The 23,452-nt window shown below is 34.8% G+C and overlaps 1 protein-coding gene and 1 pseudogene across 1 annotated transcript in view; both read right to left on the reverse strand.

Moving 5' to 3' along the window:
• IBTK (inhibitor of Bruton tyrosine kinase) overlaps positions 1–23,452 on the reverse strand; it is a 78,036-nt gene that overhangs the window by 35,511 nt on the left and 19,073 nt on the right. Inside the window, exons 5-17 of the mRNA XM_010358281.2 lie at positions 22,322–22,432; positions 20,597–20,767; positions 19,182–19,299; positions 18,559–18,739; positions 15,639–15,759; positions 13,019–13,196; positions 11,135–11,309; positions 9,313–9,915; positions 7,984–8,070; positions 6,769–6,851; positions 6,644–6,681; positions 6,085–6,181; positions 188–289 (exon numbers count right to left, since the gene is read on the reverse strand). Of these exons, the coding sequence (XP_010356583.1) occupies positions 188–289; positions 6,085–6,181; positions 6,644–6,681; positions 6,769–6,851; positions 7,984–8,070; positions 9,313–9,915; positions 11,135–11,309; positions 13,019–13,196; positions 15,639–15,759; positions 18,559–18,739; positions 19,182–19,299; positions 20,597–20,767; positions 22,322–22,432 (2,065 nt within the window). The remainder of the gene's footprint in view (positions 1–187; positions 290–6,084; positions 6,182–6,643; positions 6,682–6,768; positions 6,852–7,983; positions 8,071–9,312; positions 9,916–11,134; positions 11,310–13,018; positions 13,197–15,638; positions 15,760–18,558; positions 18,740–19,181; positions 19,300–20,596; positions 20,768–22,321; positions 22,433–23,452) is intronic.
• Positions 5,606–5,704, reverse strand: LOC115897134 (annotated as a pseudogene).

Genomic DNA, 23,452 nt, shown 5'->3' on the forward strand with positions numbered 1-23,452 from the left:
TCACATATTTCTACAATAAAAGTTCACTTACAAATGATGGCATGTAGTAATTTACATATTTTGGCAAGTTTTCATGGTACCAAAAAAATGGTCTATTTTACCATACATGGAATCATAAAGTCAATAAAGTACAGTAATCCTTGATGAACCTGAAAACATACTAATACTCAAATTCAAAATTACTCACGTTTTTCAGTTAACGCTACTTCACAAATCTCTTTCAACCGGGTTATGAGAAGTTGATCAGCCACCACAAGAACACTACAAATAAAATCTACATTTTGAGATTCTAAAAAAAGAAAGAAAACAAGCATCACTCTTTCTTTGCATACATTATATCTAGAAAAAAAAATTTGAAGTAATGAGGACACTAGAAAAGAAATTTAAGATTATTTCCTAAATGTTGAAAGGGCAACTATAATAAAAAGTAAATACATCAAAATATATTTCTACTTTTTAGGTAGAAAGCTGATAAAATTACACCAAAATGTCTTGGTCTCACACTAGGACCACAAAATGGCCAACTTAAGTTGATCATTTCAGTCTAGAAGGCTACTAGAATGCCTGACTTGTTTATAATCTCACATGTTGTTAGAAAAACACTTCTCAAACTAATACAAAGAGGGAAAAGTCAAATCTCAGCATCACACTTAATATATATAGGGTGGGGAAATAATGCTCTTATGCTTTTTTAAAATAAAATTTATCATCTAAGAGTGCTTTTTGGTAACTATAGGAGTTCCTTAATTTAAAACAACTTTGTTGGGCCAGATGCAGTGGCTCATGCCTGTAAACTCAGCACTACGGGAGGTGGAGGCAGACGGACCACTTAAGACCAGGAGTTTGAGACCAGCCTGGCCAACACGGTGAACACATCTCTACTAACAATACAAATATTAGCTAGGTGTGGTGGCACATGCCTGTAGTCCCAGTTACTGGGGAGGCTGAGGCATGAGAATTGCTTGAATATGGGAGGCAGAGGTTGCAATGAGCCAAGATCACACCACTGCACTCCAGCCTGGGCAACACAGTGAGACTCAATCTCAAAAAAATAAAAAAAAAAACAACTTTCTTGGTCCTAAGTACTACTAATGGCTTTTTACCCCTGAGCCACTGCCAAAATAACAACATAAATTGAAAGAAAAAAATAACAACAACAGAGAAAGAGAAGAAGGGGAAAAAAAGACTAAGAAGAAAAAAATCTGAAATAGAAAAGAGCTTTAAAATACGAGGCAAAGATGAAGTCACTAGGAATGACAGACTAAGAACTTCTAATTCTTTCCTCTAAAAATAAAAAACAGTAAGACAACTGTGGAAAATTGTCATAATCAACTTTTTCAGAATTCTGAAATCAGCCAAAAGCTTATAATAATCTAGGAAGTGTTTACTTAAGAAAAGCAATTGAATCTTGTTAAGAACAGTGGGATCTGGGACACTACAGCCTTTCCTCTTCAGATCTTCCTCTCCCCTCCTCCACAGCAGTACTGAAAACCAACAGCTCCATTATCATAGCGAATCACATTGACAGCCTAGTAGCCACAGAAGAAGACAGAACAGTTGTAGAGCAATAGTATCCTTATTTGACCTGTCTGCTAGTTCCCGGAAAATCCCACTAGAATGCTTATCTTTATTTGACCTGACTCAAAGCTTGCCCAGTGACAACAGCCTTTTATCTGGGGGCAAACAATTAGCAGTAAGTAAAGATATAGAATTAGTGATCAAAAACCTTCTACAAAGAAGACTCCAAGACCAGATGGCTTAATTGGTTAATCTGACTGAATATTTAAAGATGAATAATACAATTGATGCATTATTACAAGATAAATTAATACAATTCTCCACAAACTCTTCAAAAAGTAGAAGATGAAGAACACTTTCCAACTTAGACAAGGAGGCCAATATTATGCTGATACTAAAAACAGACAGGGACATCACAGGAAAACTAAACCAATATCCCTTACAATTAAAGATGTGAAAATCCTCAAAAAATGCTATGAAACTAAATCCAGTAACATATAAAAAGGAATTATATAATATGACCTAGCAGAATAAATCCAAAATGAAAGGATGATTCAACATATGAAAAATCAATCAATATAATACACAAAAATAAAGTATAATAAACACATGACCATCTTAAGAAACAGAAAAACATTTGACAAAAATCCCACATCCTTTCATGATAAAAACACTCAATAAACCAGGAATAGAAATAATCTTCCTCAACCTGATAAATGGCAACTACAAAAAACCCATAAGTAAAAAGGCTGGATGCTTTTTCCTAAGATCAGAAACAAGAAAAGGATGACCACTGTTGCCACTTCTATTCAACAGAGTACTAGAGATTCATCTAATCAGGGCAATTAAGCAAGAAAAAGAAATAAAGCACACCCAAATTGGAAAGGCATACGTAAAACCATCTCCATTTGCAGATGACATGATCTTGCATATAGAAAATCCTAAGGAATCCACTAAAAAAACTACTAGAATTAGTGAACAAGTTCAGCAAGGTTGCAGGATATAAGATCAACATACAAAAATCGATTGTAATTCTAAATACCAGCAAAGGACAACCCAAAAATAAAATTTAAAAAAAGTTCCATTTAAAATAGCATTAAAAATTCTTAATAATTTTTAACTAAGAAAGAGCAAGATTTGTACACTGAAAACTACATAAATCATTAAAAGAAATTAAAGACTTAAATAAATAGACTTAAATAAATGGAAAGACAGCTAGTGTTAATGGATTATAAGACTTAAATATTAAAATGGCAATAATCCCCAAGCTGATCTACAAATTGAATGTGATTCGTATTAAAATCCCAGCTGCCTTTATTGCAGAAATTGGCAAACTAATCCTAAAATTCACATGAAAATTCAAGAAACCCAAAATAGCCAATACAATCTTGAAATAGCAGAACATAGTAAGAAAACATACATTACCCAATTTCACAACTTACAACAGAGCAATGGTAATCAAGATAGTGCTATACTGGCATAAACAAAGTTCACTGAAATAGAATTGAAGAGTACAGAAATAAAACTTTAAATTTATTGTCAGCTGATTTTTGACAAAGATGCTAAAACAATTCAATGGGAAAACAAATGTATTTTCAACAAATGGTACTGAAAAATAGGACATACAGATGTAAAAGAATAAACTTGGACCCATACCTCACAACAAATGCAAAAATTAACTTAATAAGAATGGTGGTTACTAGAGGTCAGGGGATTAGGGTAATGGGGAGATACTGGTCAAAGAGTACAAAATTACAGTTATAAGATGAATGAATAGGATGTAGAGACCTCATATACAGCATGGTGACTACACTGATACTAATGTACTGCATACTTGAGATTTGCTGAAAGACTAGATCTCAAGTACTCTTGCCACAAAAAAAAAAAGTAACTATGTGAGGTGATGGATATGCTAATTAGCTTGATTGTGGTAATTATCTCTCTCTATATAAACATAGATATTATATATATATCTCAAAGCATCATGTTATACACTGTGACTATACATAATTTTTACTTGTTAATTATACCTTAATAAGACGGGGGGGGGGAAATTAACTCAAAATGGACCAAAGACCTATATGTGAGAGAGAGAACTATAAAACTCTTAGAAGAAAACATATAGGGTAATCATCATGACCTTGGATTTGACAATGAATTTCTAGATATGACACCAAAAACATGAGTAACAAGTCAACATAGATAATTTGGGTATCATCAACTGCCTGTAATCCCAGCACTTTGGGAGGCTGAGGCAGGAGGATCACTTGAGCCAGGAGTTCCAGATCAGCCTGGGCAATATAGGGAGGCTCTGTCTCTACAAAAACTGTTTACAAATTAACCAGCATGGTGGTGCACAGCTGTAGTCCCAGTTACTTGGGAGGCTGAGGTGGGAAGGATCACTTGAGCTCAGGAGGCCAATGCTGCAGTGAGCCATGACCATGCCACTGCACTCCAGCTTGGCCAACAGAGTAAGACCCTGTCTCAAAAATAAAATAAAAATTAAAGTTTTTGTGTTTTAAAGGATACTTTATCAAGGAAATGAAAACAATTCAGAGGAGAAAAAACATTCGCAAATCATATATCCCATAAGGGACTAATATCCAGAATATACAAAGAACTCTTGCAACGTCTTAAAAAAACAAATAATTGAGAAAAAAAGTGTTCAAAGGATGTGAGTATGTATCCAAAGAAGACATGCGAATGACCAAAAAGCATATGAAAAGATGTTCAACATCACCAGTCATTACTGAAATATAAATTAAAAAAACCACAATGTTGTATAACTTCACACCCATTAGGATGGCTATAATAAAAAAGGTTGATATTAGTAAGTGTTGGCAAGGATGTGGAGAAACTGGAACCCTCACAATGTCAGTGGTAAAGTTAAATGGTACAGCTAGCCACTGTGCAGTTTGGCAGTTCCTAAAAAATTAAACATATGACCCAGCATTTCCGCTTCTAGGTATATGCCCAAGAGAAATGAAAACATAGGCCCACACAAAAACTTAGGCATGAGTGCTCACAGCAGCATGATTCCTAATAGACAAGAGGTAAAAACAACCACAACATCCATCAACTGAAGAATAAATGTGTTATATCCACATAATCAATATTACTTGGCAATAAAAAAGAACGAAGTGTTGGTACCTGCTACAACACAGAAAAAAATTTAAAACACCGTACTTAAGTAAAATGAGTTAAATACGAAAGGCCGCATGTTGTTTGATTATATTTATATGAAATGTCCAGAATAGGCAAATCCATAGAGACAGAAAACATAATAGGCGTTTTCTAGGGACTGGGGATGAGGGAGAGTGGAAAGTGTCTGCTAATGGGTACAAGGTATCTTTCTGGGGTGATGAAAATGTTCTAGAATTATACAGTGATGATAGTTGCACAAATCTGTAAACATACTAAAAACTATTTATTGTATTCTTTAAAAGTATAAGTTTTACCATGCAAATAATTTCTCGATTTTTAAAAAGAAATGAAAGAAGTAGAGAAAAACATACCATGTCTCAGTTATCTTATTCTTAAGTATACAAATCTTCAGAAATCTTGTCCTCAGTTAAACTCTATCTCCTTTACAAGACTACCCAGATTTCCTAGGCAGACTCAGAGGCCAGCTTCTTAAAAATGTATCAGCTTTTTAGAGAATTACTCTGTTGGATTACATTTGTTTTCTATATGCTTGTCTTCTCCACTAGATTGAGTTTCTTGAATATAGGAAAAAGGTCTATTCACTTTTTTATAATCCCCAATATACAGCTGGAGTTAAACAAACTAATGGAATATGACAGAACATCCAGTACCACTCCAATGACTAAACATACCTTGTAACTGAAAGTTAGTGTTTTGCCTAACAAAGTATATAAATGACCTCTCTTCATAAATTTTGGTACAATTTTTAATCTGTTTCTTTCAAGATGTGTAACCACAAAGGGGAAAAACAAGTAAGAAAGAACTTACGTAAGTATTTGTCAAAACTATCCCTGTTGTCAATTCATTCATCTCCATCATAGAAGTAGTTGGAAACTGAACTGCTAAATCTAATTTCAACCATTACATACAATTCCCTTTTTTTTTTTTAATGAAACGCTTCACAAATTTGCATGTCATCCTTGTACAGGGGCCATGTAATCTCTGTATCATTCCAGTTTTAGTATACTTGCTGCCGAAGTGATCACTAATTCTCAAAGAGTTCATTTTCACATGGGTATTGAAAACCTTCTTTTTCTGCTCCTTTACTATTAGCAATCATTCCTATTGCTTATTCTAAATTAAGCCTTTATTGGCCAGGCATAGTGGCTCACGCTATAATCCTAGCACTTTGGAAGACTGAGGTGGAATAATCCCTTGAGCCTAGGAGTTTGAGACCAGCCTGGGCAACATAACAAGACCCTGGTCTCCACAAATAATAAAAAATAAATTAAATATTTTAAAAATAAAATAAATTATGCCTTTATTGATGGCTTTTGTTCATTAGAAATTAAGATTCATGTTGATTTTACCATTATTGCATTATATCTGAAGTATCTACAATGTCCTAACTCTTATTAATACCTTTTATCACCACAGCTTCATCAGTATAGAGGTAGTCCAAAATAACTTTTAATATATCAGAATGTATTGGCATTTCCAGAGCTGCACAACTGGAAGCCTAAATAAAATAAGACAAAATAAAGTAAAATAATTCATTGTAAACAATAAAATATTACATTCTAATTTGGGTTATTGGTACAAAACACTCTGAACAGGAAATCACATCAAATGCGAAAGAACATAAAATTTACAAAACACATGGCTAAAATAATATTAAATTTAATTTTAAAACACAACATGAAAAAGGAACAAAAAATTCAGAAAAAAAGAAACACAGTGGTGTTCCTAGTACATTTCTAAATAATAATGGGGAAATTTTTATTTAATTAGCTTCTTGGCAATAATTTTGAATTCTAAGAGTTGCTATTTTCCAGCAGCCTCAAGCATAAATAAAGTTTAATATAAATGAAAAACTGAACTAAAATATCGAGTTCTGATTTTGAATTTCTTTACTACATAATTTCCACAAAATATAAAGAAACATAGTTACCAACCTAGGTGCATTTTACTTAAATCTTACCTCAATCCATGAGCTACTCAGCATACTATGAAAATATTCTAAGAGGAAAAAAAAAGTTCAATGCAATAAGAATAGTGAAACAATAATAGAGCAAATAAATTAGCAGCTTTAAAAAGTACACCTACCAAGTCTAGCACAAAGAACACATTTATGACAAGGAAATTCCTTTCCATCCACTGATTTCATGGTCACGTCACACAGAAATGAACTGGAAGAAAATGTTTAATTGAAGCAAGTGCAATTTCTTTACATATTTAATGAAAAAGATTATAGGATTTGGCTTAACTTTCGATTTTCTCTTAAAGGTGGCAGAGAATAAATAACTTGCAGGAATACATACAATAAAATACTTCTTATTCTTCCACCTTAGGGAAAATAAGGGCCTTAAAGACAGTATTTGAAAAGGGAGTCAAATACAAATATTCAAAAAGTATTTTTCTGATTTTCCTTTTTTTCTAATTTCAGACAAACTGTTAATAATACTAAGTGATATCATATTTAAGTATCTGTAATTCACTTATTTGTAGTAGCTAATCTGGGCCAACCACAGTTGAAACAACTCCACAGTTTATCCTTCTCCAAAACCTTTCCACTTACACAAAAAGTATGAATAGCTAAAAGCAAAACTTTTTTTCTTTGAGACGGAGTCTTGTTCTGCCACCCAGGCTGGAGTGCAATGGCGCAATCTTAGCTCACTGCAACCTCCGCCTCCCAAGTCCAAGCGACTCTCCTGCCTCAGCCTCCCGAGTAGCAGGGATCACAGGCACTCGCCACTATGCCTGGCTAATTTTTGTACTTTCTTAGTAGAGACAGGGTTTCACCATGTTAATCAGGCTAGTCTCAAACTCTTGACCTCAGGTGATCCTCCCGCCTCGGCCCCATCAAAGGGCTGAGATTACAGGCGTGAGCCACCACACCAGGCCCTAAAAATAAAACTTTTTAACAATATATTTAGAATAGTATATTTATTATTAAACATTTTTATACTAAAGGAAATAATCATAATGATGAAGAGATATAATTAATTTGGTTTCGGGGCTCACAACATTTCCTAACTATAACAAGGCACAAAATTCAGGCAAGAAAAAATAAAAATTAAAAGTTCCTCTCTCTGTTAGAGGAGAGTCATCGGAAAGAAAAAGCTCCTTTGATGTCTTCAGCAGTTAATATTTTATCAATTTTCTTCAACAGCTCCCCAACATTTCCAGAAATGCAGAATATTAGAAAAGGTAAGAGGGTATCTACCTATACATTTTGCTTCATATGTGGGTAAGCAGAGATCTACTTCCACACTTAAGTGCCAAAATCTAGAGATGAAATGTTAATCTTCCTTTCCTTACCATTTTTTCTGACTTAGCTTCAGTTTATCACCAGTTTTCTTGGCAATAACATTAATTTTTTCATTTTCAAATCTGACTCCATCTAACCTATCAAGGAAAGATAAAAATTAACAACTGATATATATAATTCCCTTACAAAAATAAACATACAACAAAAAATCCAACAAATTAGCTAACACCTAAATATAATACTATATCCTAAAGTATCTCAACGAACCCCTACTCTGAGATAAAGAAGTATCATACTTTTCCTTCCATTTTAGTTAGAATTCAAAATAGATTAAATATTACTGACAAAAGACAATCAAAGCCATAGCACAAAGTTTTTCTTTTTTTTTTTTTTTGAAATGAAGTCTCACTGTGTCACCCAGGCTGGAGTGCGGTGGTATGATCTCAGCTCACTGCAACCTCCACCTCCCAGGTTCACGTGAATCTCCTCCCTCAGCCTCCCCAGTAACTGGGACCACAGGCATTCACCACCATGCGGGGCTAATTTTTGTAATTTTTTGTAGAGACAGGGTTTTGCCATGTCAGCCAGGCTGGTCTCAAACTCCTGACCTCAGGTGATCTGCCCACCTCAGCCTCCCAAAGTGCTGGGATTACAGGCGTGAGCCACCGCACCTGGCCCCTTCATTACTTCTAAACAGAAAACATGATACACCCCCCCTCCTCTGTTTCCACCCTACAACTAAGGTTTAACTGCCACAAGCAACATAAATACCTTAAAAAAAGAGAGAATTTCAAATAATCTGATTCATAATATGATACTATGGTGTTAGGCAATTTAAATATGACAAAACCATACCAACAATATGAGGTAAATATTATCTTTCCCATTTCTTATATTGAGAAACTGAGGTAAAAGAAAGAAAATTGTCCCAGCCAGGAATAATAAAGCTAAGAGACATGTATGTCTAACTTGAAAGACCTTTCCAGCATACCACACTGCCTGCCACTCCAGATCCCTGTTACATACACAAACCAGAGTTCAAACTCACCAACAGCTTTCCCATCCATTAATGTAATCCAACCAAACCAGAGTTCAAACCCAACAACAGCTTTCCCATCCATTAATGTAATCCAAGAAGTCCCAGAGATAGCTCTGCCAGCAAATGCAGGAAAGACACATCCACGTACCTCCCTCAAAAAAGGAGGGGTAAGGAGAAAGGGAGAGAGAGGAAGGGAAGGGAAAGAGAGGAGAAGGGGATGGAACAAGTGAGAGGTGACTGCGGGGGGGGAAAGAAAAGAAAAGCAAGGAAAAAAGGGTGGGAAATTTTTTAAAGGAGGACTGAATGACGTACAGGAACAGATATAAAGGAGAAATCATACCTACTACTCAAATTACTGAAGCCAAATTTCTTTGCAACAGTTTGCAACATTCTTACAGGATCATCTCCCCTAATATTTTTTCCTTTTTTACAAGATTTAGGTTTGCTCTTCTGCCTTTCACTAACTGTTTGAGCTTCATTACTTTTGTAAACTTCAAATGCAGACTTCTGGTTATCATCTTCATGGAAATTCACTTCATTCAAATGAGAATACAGAGTTCCCTGATATTCTTCTGGGTTTTTGTTTAAGTGTATTCTTGGTTTGAAGCCATGAGTTAAAAAGTCACAAGTATCTGTGTATATAAATTGTAAAAGGTATTCAAACATGTCAGGATGAACCTTCTCTACCACAAAGAGATGGCACCCTGCAGAATCTTCATCTTTCCGGTAAATATCTGTAAATTCTGAAGTATTACCATCTGAAAGAAACAATTTCTGAAAAAAATCAGAACACACTGCCAAAACATATTTGTGTGCAGGGAAGAGTCTATTGCCAACTTGAAATGTCACATCATGAATGCTGTCCATTTCATCTGTTTCCCTCAACAGTTTGCCAAACTCTTCAAAAAAGGATGATGAGGACACAGCTGGAATTTCATAAAGGCTAGAAACAAGATAAAAACAAATTATGCTTAAAAAAAAAAATGAAGGAAATCCTTTTCCATACCTAGCCAATTTTCCTTTAAAATGCAATTTTTTAAACAGTATTTAGAAAATTTTAAATTTGGCATTTCCTAAAATACAGGAATATTGCACAAAGCCCTAGATACTGTATCATCCTTTAATATGTTTTCTATTCCTTTTTATATTTATATTCTATTCTTCTCTCAAATTAAAATGATAAGAACTAAGTTGTCCGTATCCCTGGTTCTTACAGTACTATGGGAATGCAATTATACCGTCCCAACCAACATTTCGCCCTTCTCAGTAGGAAGACCAACCCTCCTGTGTTTGCTTTGGATTGACAAGTTTCTCAGGAGATGAGACTTTCAATGCTAAAACTGGGGCAGGCCTGGGCAAACCAGGATGGATGATCACCCTACTTGCAGAATTTCCTCCCTCTTCAACAGTACCCTTGATGTTTATCTTAATCTGATACCTCTCTACTAATGTGACTTAGTAGATTTGCACTGGGATTTACAGACGGCGCCACAACACTTCTTTTGCCAATTCTCATCCTATTCAAGGGTCAGAAATTTTTGCAAACTGCCTAAGAAATATTTATAATACATTTTTCAGAATCTGAGAACCTAGGGTACATCATAGAGTATGAAAGACAAGTCAGGAGGGGTGCGCTGGCTCATACCTGTAATCCTAGCACTATGAGAGGCCGAGGCTGGCGGATCACCTGAGGTCAGGTGGTCAAGACTAGCCTGGCCAACATGGCGAAACCCCATCTCTACTAAAAATATAAAAATTAGCTGGGTTTGGTGGCAGGCACCTGTAATCCCAACTACTTGGGAGACTGAGGCAGGAGAATCGCTTCAATCTGAGAGGTAGAGGTTAGAGTGAGCCAAGATTGTGCCACTGCACTCTATCCTGGGCAACAGAGCAAGAGTCCGTCTTAAAAAAAATAAAAAATAAAAAAATAAACTTTGCGAGTGCATGTATAGACATTTTCAATAAATGTCAGTTTACAAACTAAAGGAAACATTCATCACTCTGAGGATAACAAATTCTACCTCTGGATTACCCTGTAAACATGATTATGTCTAAGGTCTCTATAGGTCTTGGCAATTAAATTTGTACCAGGAGCTACTGAAAACAAGAAAATTCAGTGATTGTTCCTTCTAAAAAGTGAAATTTAATATATACAAGTATACCTTGTTTTAGGATCTGACTGCAGGATTGCAAAGTTGCATCCACTTGGATCTGTGCTGACACTAACAGCTCTATGTGCAAAGGTAAGTTTCTCAAGTCGAATTCTTTCATACACACTATTTATATCAGAGACATAAGACACATCTGATGAGGAATTGTGAAGGTTTGATAAAATCTCTGTTAAAAAAAATAAACTACCATTAATCAAGGCTTTACCGAAACCACTAAAATGATTGAGAAGTAAATGGAATAGAAAAGCAGTTAGAAAACTATGGAAATCTTTTTCATATCTATTCAGTGTTTTTGAAGAACTACATCCTCTCTTCAACACATTTTGCACTGAATATATTGGTTGTATTATACAGGAAATTTTTGGTGGATCGATTCTAAATTATCCATGATTCCATCTCTTTCAACAAACACATCCTCCATACTGCAACCGAAGTTACCTTTCTAAAAAGCAAATCTAGTGTCATACTAGCTTTTAAAATCCTTCAACTTATACTTCCTGTTGCCCAAAGGGAAAAAAATTCTTCAACTTGGATTAAAAATATAAAAATCTAGTGTATTCATAATCTGCTTGTTTATTTGCTTCCTCCCTTTCTCTTCCCCCTTTCTTGCATGTATTCAGAAAATATGTGAGTGACCAAACAATGCTACTGTGGTATCATCAGTCTGGTGATATAGTAGTGAAGAAGACAGACATGTTCCTGCTCTCATAGAGTACACAATCTAGCAGGGAAGATAGACATTACACAAATGATTATATCATTGCAAGTAAAATCAAGGTTATGAAGGCAAAGGATACAGTGTTTCCACAAAGATATGAAATTTACATGAATGAAATGATTCTGGCTGTAGTGTGAAGAATGTTTAAGGTAAACAAAGAATAGATATAAAGAGGCCATTTAAGGAATTACTGTAAATCCAGGAAAAGAATTAAAAGATGATATAGACTAGGTTGTAGCAATGAATCTGTAAAAAAGAGGAAAGATAAAAGAAACATTTGAGAAAGAGAACAAAACTTGATGACTGATTAATTCTAGCGTAAGGGAAATCTGAGTGTCAAAGATAATAATTTACTGAAATAGAAAACACTGAGAAGCAGAAGTTGGAGCATGAGATCATGAATTCAGTTTCAGATCACTAAATATGACTGACACACTTCTAAAGACTTCCATAAGTTGAACATATGTTCTAGTTACTCTCACAAATTAATTCATTTTAGTCATATGGGGCTTTACTAATCTTCCTCTGACACTCAGTCATTCCAATTTCTATGCTCGCAAGAAACTTACTATGTGGATATTAACATTAGTCTCAGTGAACTGCAAGTATTTATATACATGTCTATTGCCCCTACAAGCCTATGAGTGCCTCAGAATAGAGGCCCATTTTATATATTTTTGCATCTTTAAAATTTTCCCCTATATCTGGCACATAGTAAATATATATTAAATGTTTACAGACTTGAATAATCTATAAAGAAACAAAAGAAATACAACTAAATCATTAAATTTTACGAAGGTCATTTCTCTGTGGCTTTATGATTTTGAAGAACATGTTTATAATTTTCTGAGTAATTATAAACATTCTTGATTTGGTTTTGGCACACGATAACTGAGTTATTCATACAACAGGTGATTTAATGAGTGACTACAATGTGCCAGGAAATATGCCAAAGGCTGAGGATATAGAAGAATATTCATGGCCCTTGCCATCACTAACCTTACACTATAATTGGAAACAGGCATTAAAAAAACTAATCACAAAGATAAATACATAAAGGTAAAACCTAATAATACTTGTCAGTTGAACCTAATACTTGTCAAATTAAAGGATAATTGAAAGGTACTTTCACGTATCGTTCACATATATGAACTGACCTTTCTTTTCAGAACTCTTTCTTTTTTCTTCAAACCATCTCCCTCTAAATCCTTCTCCATCTTGCGTAACAAACAGAATTTCATTTTTATTTAAAGCAATATCAGAAATGAAGACCTGACGTGGATAGGCCCATCGACACTGCTTCATAGAACTGTTGACTGATCTCCAGCAAAACACCTAAAACAAAACCAAATCACATTGAAATATAAAGCAAGTAGCATTTGAACAACCAAAACCTTAAATCAAGATATCAAGAGACAATGCTGTTAAAATAAAAGCTCTCATTAGTATGTTTCAATGTTCATTCTTCCACAGAAAAGACAAATACTATAATAAAAATCAAATATTTTAAAGAAATATCTTTCAGAAAAGTATATTAAGCAAGCCTGAAGCATTAGAAATTATTTCAAAGGCACTCCTCTTAAGAAGTAGCAATTTCCAGTATTACTTGTTTGGGGCAAACTGATCTGCTACAATGCTAAAGAAAAACAAAATCTTAAAGCTACAACTTACAAGTCAGACTTCCTGTAGTACTATCTCTTTACAAGAAGAATGATCCCCCTATGAAAATCCAAACTTTACTCTCAAGGAAAAAGTAAATGTATGCGTAACTCAATTATATAACTAAAACAAAATCTTAGAAAAATCATTACAGAATTCAGTGGTTGTAAATGGTTCTGCAAACCTCAGAGTCCCTGAAAAGTAGCTCCAGGGAACTTGCTAAGGGATGGAGAATGATGAGAGATGGGGTATCAGGCTTCCCAATCCACAGCAGCAATTGTTTTATCTGTTTCATATACTGGTACTCCCAGCACAATTTCATTTGAAAAATTAGAAGTGCTAATTTTTAAAAGTTAAATTCCCTCATAATCAAGTTAAGAAAACTAGAACACAAAATGGTTATCTGACAAGGTCACTAAAAAGTTATTCACACAAAAAGACTATACTGATTGAGACTGATGCTTTTAGAGCTTGGTTTTCTTAGTGAGACTCTAGTTTGCAGGAAGTAAACATCCAGAAGTATAAGCTATATCCATTTTAATGTAAGTGATACACATCCCAAAATCAAATATAAGTTTTTATACTCAACTATTTTATGTAACCCCATTTGTTTCCTTCCACTAGTACAAATTGGAGCTCCAATTCCTTTTTTTCTTCAACTTTTAAGTTCAGGGGAACATGAGCAGGATGTGCAGGTTTGTTACATAGGTAAACGTGTGCCATGGTGGTTTGCTGCACAGAGCATCACATCACCCAAGTATTACGCCCACCATCCAACAGCTATTCTTCCTGATGTAGAGCTCTAATATTTAAACCCAGTTACTACTATTAAAATCATCTTCATTCTCCATCCCTACAATGTATGCCTATAACGACCCAGTAGGTGGAGTTTTATGATAAATTCCTCAATTTCTAAAATGTAAAACTTTACAGCACATTATAGACCTCGGAAAACATTATTTTAATTTTATAAGTAAAACCAGAAAGTTATCTGTGTTTTTCTACCCACACTGTGTGTTTTTCAGTATCATTAGTGTATAATATATACTTTTAAATATAATTTTTAAAATCTGTATTATTTAGAGATGGCTCCCACTCTCCCACCCTTCAAAAAAAATTTAGAGATGTATTTTATATAATATATAAAACATTAATTAAAGCATATATTTCAGAGAATAATTTTTTAATATTTCAAATTAATAAATATATTAGAGAAATGTACTGATATGTTTGCATAAGGAACTAAAATTAGAACTTTTCATTTAAGAGATAAGAAATTCCTTACACACTAGTGATCCAAAAATCTTTCATATATAATGTGGATAGTTATAATGTATACACATATTATAATGCATACATTTGTATAAAATTAAATCGAGAAAAAAATTTCCAACTATGCAACAAATGTATCATATTGCCTGATCTTTACTTTTTTAAGAATAGTTATGTGAGGCCAGGCGCAGTGGCTCACACCTGTAATCCCAGTAATCTGTGGGGCCGGGGAGGGCAGACCACTTGAGGTCAGGAGTTTGAGACCAGCCTGGCCAACATGGCAAAACCCCGTCTCTACTAAAAATACAAAAACTAGAAAGGTGTGGTGGCACATGCTTGTAATCCCTGCTACTCAGGAGGCTGAGATATGAGGATCGCCTGAACCCAGGAGGTGGAGGTTGCAATGAGCCGAGATCATGACACTGCACTCTAGCCTGGCCAATAGAGCAAGACTGTCTCAAAAAAAAAAAAAAAAAAAAAAAAAAAAAAAATTTATAGTTACATTACATATCTCATATTTATGCAATTCAGTATCATTTATCAGTATTCAGTGTAAATAACATCAAAATCTTTCATTTTAAGCACAATAAATAAATTTTTTGATTACAGTTTAACAAATCAGTATTGTGCAACATTAGATTAAATGTTGTCTGTCATACTATCTCTAAATCCCAGCTCCATACTAATTAGTAATGGATGCCTCAAATATACTTATTTTGGCACCCAGCAGTAATCATCAAAGTCAACAGGAATCGTCACTAACATAGCAATACATTTTCATGTTACTAGGTCTGCTATAGCTATCAACTGAGAGTAAGATTATACTTTTACACAATATATACTTACCCTTCCAGCTCCATCCATTGCAAGAATGCAAATTTGACCCCCATTTTCTTTCAAATGTTCAGGATCAACCTTGTATTCCATATGACCCCCAGACACAAGAACTTTCTTCAAGTTTAATTGTCTAGATTAAAAAAAAAAAAATTCTAGATTAATATGTTCTCTAAAACACACATGCCTAAACTTCAAAGAAGTTACTATTCAAACAATCTACAGGCAATTATTGTGAAAGGTGAAGTAAAATGATTTGGTCTTTGGTATCTCTAGTCTTCCATTCTGTAAATTTATCCTACAAGGTGGCTGTTCCTTTCTATGGCAAGTCTTTTTCCCTCAAATGCCTTTACCCACACAAACACACACATTAAACGCCTGAAGTTCCACTTGCTAATTCAAACATTCACTCTGGAGTTTAAACAAGTGGTATGGGCTGGGTGCAGTGACTCACGCCTATAATCCCAGCACTTTGGGAGGCCAAGGCCAGTGGATCATTTGAGGCCAGAAGTTCGAGACCAGTCTGGCCAACATGGTGAAACTCGAGCTCTACTAAGACACAAAAATCAGCCAGGCATGGTGATGCGCGCCTGTAGTCCCAGCTACTCGGGAGGCTGAGGCAGAAGAATCACTTGAACCAGGGAGGCAGAGGTTGCAGTGAGCAGAGATCACACCAGTGCACTCCAGCCTGGGTGACAAGAGAGAGACTCTGCCTTAAAAAATAAATAAATAATAAACAAATAACTGGTATAGCTATAAGCTCCTAAGTGCTTATTTTATAAGTCATTTATAAAGTCATTATAAGTCATTTTATAAGTCATTTATAAAAGTCATTTTATAAGTATTTTAAAAGTCAAATTTTAAACCTCAAAATAGAAATGCTTAATTTCAAAAATGGCTAATCCTAAACAGATATAGCTACCATGAAAGTCATCTGTACTGCTATTCAATAACTCATTCATTAGCTACACATTTCATTATATCTGCACATTTGATGTGCATAGCAATATATGAACTCTGCCTGTTGCTACTCCAATGACTGTTCTCCCTTTTAAAGGAAAAAAAGCTTTTCAAAATTACTATATTGTATAACTTAATCTGTAACAAAATAATCTCCTTAATGTAAACTTGGATATAACATATTTATGTGATTTAATGTTATATAGGCAAGTTTTATAAATGTTAACTAAAAATACAACTTAATATCTTACATATCACCTCAAACTCAGGAAAAAATCTATTTAGACAGTTTTAAGAAACATATTCACATTTTCATGTTTCTATAACTGAAATATAACCTAAAATTGAAGTCAAAAGTAACTTTCTGCCAGGTACAGTGGCTCACACCTGTAATCTCAGCATTTTGGGAGGCCAAGGTGGACGAATCATGTAAGGTCAGGAGTTTACAGTGGCTCACACCTGTAATCTCAGCATTTTGGGAGGCCAAGGTGGACGAATCATGTAAGGTCAGGAGTTTGAGACCAACCTGGCCAAAATGGCGAAACTCCATCTCTACTAAAAATACAAAAAAATTTGCTGGGCATGGCGGCAGGTGCCTGTAATCCCAGCTAATTGGGAGGCTGAGGCAGGAGAATCGCTTGAACCTGCAAGGTGGAGGTTACAGTGAGCGGAGATCGCATCACTATACTCCAGCCTGGGCAACAGAGCAAGACAATGTCTCAAAAAAAATAAACTGTTATACAAAGAAGGTAAGTTTTTACAAACTGATAGACATTTTCTGTTCTGTTCATGAGTACCTTCATGGATGGTATCTGTTTTACATTATCAAAAGCATTTTGTTGCATTTAAATTTAAATCCCTAATTGTTTTAAAAGTTAGACAGCTATTCTCTAGAATTCCTGTACACAACTGCTTCCACTAGTTGAGCTGTCCACTTCCAAGAATCATCTATATTTGCACGAAGACCTATTTCAGTACTTGTATTTAAACTAATAATGTATATATTTATAATGAATTTCTCATAGTAAAACACTATATAAATGGTAAAATATTAGTCTGAAACCTGTCTATAAAATTTGAATACTTTGGAATGACACAATAAATATGCACAGCAAAAAACTGTCAATAAATCATCAATTATAAAAGATTCAAAATGTATTAAAAATGTAGAATTCTGCACTTACATTACTTCACAATTGTTTTTAAGCACTGGCTCCTTAAATCATTCAAAATGAAATGACAGGTGACACATTATGAGTATGGTTTATATGAAAAGACAGGGAATTCCAGTTGGTGCACCCACCCATACTTAAAACTTTATAAGGCCGGAAGCAGTGGCTCACACCTATAATCCCAGCACTTTGGGAGGCTGAGGCAGGAGGGATGCTTGAACCCAGGAGTTCAAGACTAGCCTGGGCCACACAGCGAGAACTTGTCTCAATTAAAAAGAAAAAAAAACACTTTATGATTCTCTGCTTTGACTTGTCAACCAACTGCTACTTCACTGCATTCTATTATAACATTTTTTAAATACATATATACTTATCAGTTATAAACACTGAGTCTGGTTAGAGGGCTCATGACATATGATTATATTTTAAAGACAAATACATGTATAATGTAAAAAAGGCTATAGAGAAACCAATGATAGAATGTCACAAATCAAGAATTAAGATTAATATACTTCTGTGCACTGAAAGCATAAAAAAAGAAAAAACATATATCCCATATTTAACTACATATTAAACATAATTCAGAAATACTACTTTACAACTTACATAGAAATTTTATATATATTCACTAGATCCATGCCAAAAGACAAAAATCAAAGACAAAAATTCCTGATGTTTCTCCTCATTCAATATTTTCCATTTGACATTTACAGAACATAGCCTAAAGCTGACACTCAGATATTTGCTGGAAGAGTTGAATTACTATTAAAGTTATGTTTCTTTCACAGAAATACACATACTTAGAAGCCATCTTCTTACACTGATAGTCTGCAAGTAAGTAAATATCTCCCCTTGTGGTAACACAGACTGTAGCTCCATCACTTGCAGCAACCAAAGACAGAGCGATGTCTTTATGGTGAAGGGCAGAGACCTGACGAGGAGTAGTTACACACTTTTCTCCATTGGGATCTAGCAAACAACCTAAAAAATGATACAAATAAGCAAATCACAAAGTAGCTCTTTTAAGCTATTTGGCCAAGCGCAGCGTCTCATGACTATACTCTCAGCACTTTGGGAGGCCAAGGTAGGCAGATCGCTTGAGCCCTGGGGCTTGAGACCAGCCTGTGCAACATGGTGAAACCCCATCTCTACAAAAAAATAGTCCAGCATGGTGGTAAGGGCCTGTGGTCCCAGCTACTTGAGAGGCTGAGATGGGAGGATAGTTTGAGCCCAGGAGGCCAAGGCTTCAGTGAGCCGTGATGGCACCCTGAACTCCAGCTGGAATGACAGAGTGAGACTTTGTCTCAAACAAACAAAAAAAGTCACTCAAAATCCCATTCTAATCAATAAAAATTAAAAAGAAAAGATAATTTTTTAAAGAGTCCAATTTAATTTCCAGATATTGTCATCAAGGATTTCTTACCCAGTTGTCCACCATTTAGTCCCATAGTGTAAACAGCTTCTTTAGTCCATAGGACTGTATGAAACCTGCCTGCTGCAACGCCAATGATTGTCCTTCCTTTCAGATATTTTGCCTGTATCTATTCAAAGACAAATAAAACTGCAATTTACTATGTATCTATGACCTACTACAATTTTTTAAAGATCCAGCAGACCAGCAAATATATGGTATACTTGCTGTTAGTGGCCCCCTCACGTGCAAATGGCAGCTGTCACTAATAGATCTCAGCACTCGTACTAAGACCTGAATCCTTCTTGGAACACAAAACATTGTGACGCAGCCACTTTCAGTCAGCAGTTTTAACATACAGAAAATTGGCATGGTATAAGAATCAAACTATTAAACTTTTAGCTATTTTTCTTTTTCTAACAAGCAATATGCAAAACAGCCAGTTTCATTCTTAATAGAAAACAGTACTTTTAAATTAGATATTTCCACAGTCTCTCAACAGTGGCATTATTGACATTTGGGGCTAGACGATTTTTTTGTCGTGAGATTGTCCTGTGCACTACTGGGCACCTTCTGGAGATGGCTGTGCACATGGGAGTAAAACAGTAGAATAAAGAATACTGGTTTTTGAACCCATGTCCCCTAACATCAACTTGTCACATGTGATATCTGTGCAGAGGCAGATTTAATGAAGCAAATAAAACTTAAGTCTCTGGGTTCCTCACTTGCATGAACCCATTTGGTATTGATAAATTTCATATTTTTTCTTAAGGAGGGCCTAAAAGTGTTTAAGTTTCAAACCCAAAATATCTGGACCTCCCTTTGCTTATGAATACTTAAAAGATGCAGTTTGGTGGCTAATCTCCCAAGTGCAGAATTTCCCAAGTGCTTTCTTTCTTCCTCCAAACAAATGCTAATACGTATTATGCTTAATTTCTCCTGTTAAAAATAAAGACAACAGGCTGGGTGCGGTGGCTCACGCCTGTAATCCCAGCACTTTGGGAGGCTGAGGTGGACAGATCACCTGAGGTCAGGAGTTTGAGACCAGCCTGGTCAACATGACAAAACCCTGTCTCTACTAAAAACACAAAAAAATAAAATAAAAATTAGCCAGGCACGGTGGTGTGTGCCTGTAATCTCAGCTACTCAGAAGGCTGAGGCAAGACAATCGCTTGAACCCGAGGGGCAGAGGTTGCAGTCAGCCAAGATTGTGCCACTGTACTCCAGCCTGGGCAACAGAGCAAGACTCTGTCTCAAACAAAATAATAATAATAACAATAACAAATAATAAAGACAATATATACCACTGAAGATAAAGTTAAATAACAGAAATAAAATAAGTTGCTCTGTCAATAACCTACATTTTTTTGTCCATACAGGTTTTATTGCAAATGTAAAAGCTTATTATTTAAACGAGTAAAGCTTACCTGTCTGGGTACATTACAACTGGAAGGTGGAGGAATAATTCCCAATTGATGAAAAATGTTTAGACCAAATGTATAAACACATCCATCTTCAGTTAACACAACAGTATGATCCTCAGCAGCTGCCACTTGGGAACAACTATGACCATTCAATCCTTCCACAAGCCGAGGGACCTACAAAATAAAATGAACTTTAGTACACTACAGTAACCATTTATACAGATATGCAAGTAGAATTGGATGATGCTACATCTAAAATGACATGAAATGACACGACTGATACATGGCTGTACCTATCACAGGTAAATTCTACATTTAGCAAAGAGTAGATGAGTTAAAAGGATATGGTTGTAAGTTTATCAGCAAAATACAAAAGCCCAGTAAGACATTTCAGTGAAATAATTCAATTCAACAAATGATTTTTGAGCCTTTACCATACACCAAGTGCATATTTGTTTGGTATGAATAAAGAGAACTCATCAAAGTATACACTGGTACATTGAAAAAAACAAAAATACAGAATCAATGCTTCCCTTCAGGGAGTAACCAATCATATAGTATCATATTCCTTTGGAGTCATTTAAATGTCCTGGGTTCAAATCTTACTTCTGTCACTACCTATTTGATCTCAACCAACTGTCTTAACCTCTCTGTTCCTCATTTTCTTCATCTGAAAACAGTATTCAGTCAATAAATGATTTCTATTACTAGTATCATCATCATGCATAAAATGAAGACAATACTTGTGCCTCACAGGGCTGTTGTGAGGCTTAGGTAATAATTACATATGAAAAGCACAAACAATACTTAGAACAAAATAAACCCTCAAAAATCGAAGCTATTATCATTATAGCTTTCCCCTTTTTTAAAGCACCATTTAATAGATAAGTATACCAGAAGTCCCCACATAAAAAAAATATTCAAATAACCTAGTGAACCAATTTTCTGATACGTAATGTACTAGGTCTCTTCTAATTAGCACTAAGTTTCAGTAGCATAAATATCAATTTTGTGACTATATAATGAAAATACTGGCTCAGTTTTTACACCACAGAAATCTTAATGAGAAGTTAAAAACAAAAACCAGAACTACTGCAGGAAAAGTGTTTTACAATTAGTATGCCTTCTTTTTGTCATTGTTGTTGTTTGTTTGTTTTGAGATGGAGTTTAGCTCTTGTTGCCCAGGCTGGAGTGCAATGGTGGGATCTCGGCTCACCACAACCTCTGCCTCCCAGGTTCAAGCTATTCTCCTGCCTCAGCCTCCCGAGTAGCTGGGATTACAGGCATGTGCCACCATGTCCAGTTAATTTTGTATTTTTAATAGAGACAGGGGTTCTCCATGTTGGTCAGGCTGGCCTCAAACTCCCGACCTCAGGTGATCCACCTGCCTCGGCCTCCTAAAGTATTGGGATTACAGGCATGAGCCACTGCGCCCGGCCTAGTCTGCCTTCTTTTATTTCAACTCTAGAAACATTTTAAAGCTTATATACATACACTCCTGACTCAGTATTTGCTATAACCAAAGTATTATTTTTTTAATCCTTTTGCATTGTATGTAAACCCTTAATTTGAACGTGATGTACCAGGAAACAGACTTTTTTAAATCTATTATCAATTGGTGTATTATTTCGTCCTTACAGTTGAAAAAAAAAACTTAGTTAACTGTATCTTTCAGCTTATCAGCACTTTTCTAAAGTTACCTAAACTGTGTAATGACATTTCAATTACCAAGCATGTCTGTTCATCTCCATGTCCTAATCGCCCTCCAGGACCATGACCACAGGTATAAACCTGCCCTTTCTGAGAGAGAAACACGGAGTGAAATTTACAAAGCACCACCTAAGGGAAAACAAGAGAATATTAGTAAACTTCTCTGAATAAAATATATTTTATGAAAAAGAAATAGAATATTGTTAATTATTTAAACAGGATAATGGATACAAGGGGAATTCATAAGACTTAAATTTCCACATTTTAAGTTTTCTGTAATAAAAATAAAAGATATATATGCTTTGTTTTAAAATTATGTCTGAAAACAATGACATAAAAAAAAGAACAAAGAAAGAATTAAGCATGTTACCCACAGAAGAGATTACCCAAAGGAAAATATAATTTTAAATCTTCAATGCCAAAAATTAGTAGCCAGTTGTTTTCCAATTTCATGAAATATCAAATAGAAAGAAATGAGCAGAGTGCAACAGGAAGCATAAAGATTACCAAATAGTGATATATGGTATTAATAAAAATAACAGAAACATCTTCAGAGTGTTTTTAAAAAACAATAATGCCATTTATACATGGTGTGGGGGGCAGTATGTCCTTTCCTTATCTCTAGTTTTATCAACATATCTTTAATATTATACATTTATAATTATTTTAATAAATAATTTTATATTTATTTTCAGGTTTTTCGCTTTCCTTTCCCACTTCTTTTTCCTTATCTGCCTCAATCTCAGTACCCTCCCTTGCCCCTGATATACAGACTTACCATTCACATACTACAGAAGACGAAGATACTGAAACAGTTGAACTGCTTCAGCAGAACACAATAACAGGAAATGATCAGCAGTTTTAAATATATATATATTTACATATCTAACCCCGGGCCACATTTTGCTATTTTCCAAGCTCTGATATTCATTATACTCACTTTACCTTAATAATATTTTTTAAATCTTCTCATTTTTGAAAATTGTTTGCATTCATATTTCTTACAACATCTGCAAATATTTCTAACTTAGATATAAAAAGATGAGTAAGAAATAAAGAAATCCTAAAATCATTTCCAGAAAGTCAAGGTGATTTGGAAAACAAAAAAATTATAAGCTAAACAAGCTCTAAATATTGACACATATCCTA

The sequence above is a fragment of the Rhinopithecus roxellana genome, chromosome 4 (genome assembly GCF_007565055.1).
Source record: "Rhinopithecus roxellana isolate Shanxi Qingling chromosome 4, ASM756505v1, whole genome shotgun sequence".
Taxonomy (NCBI): domain Eukaryota; kingdom Metazoa; phylum Chordata; class Mammalia; order Primates; family Cercopithecidae; genus Rhinopithecus; species Rhinopithecus roxellana.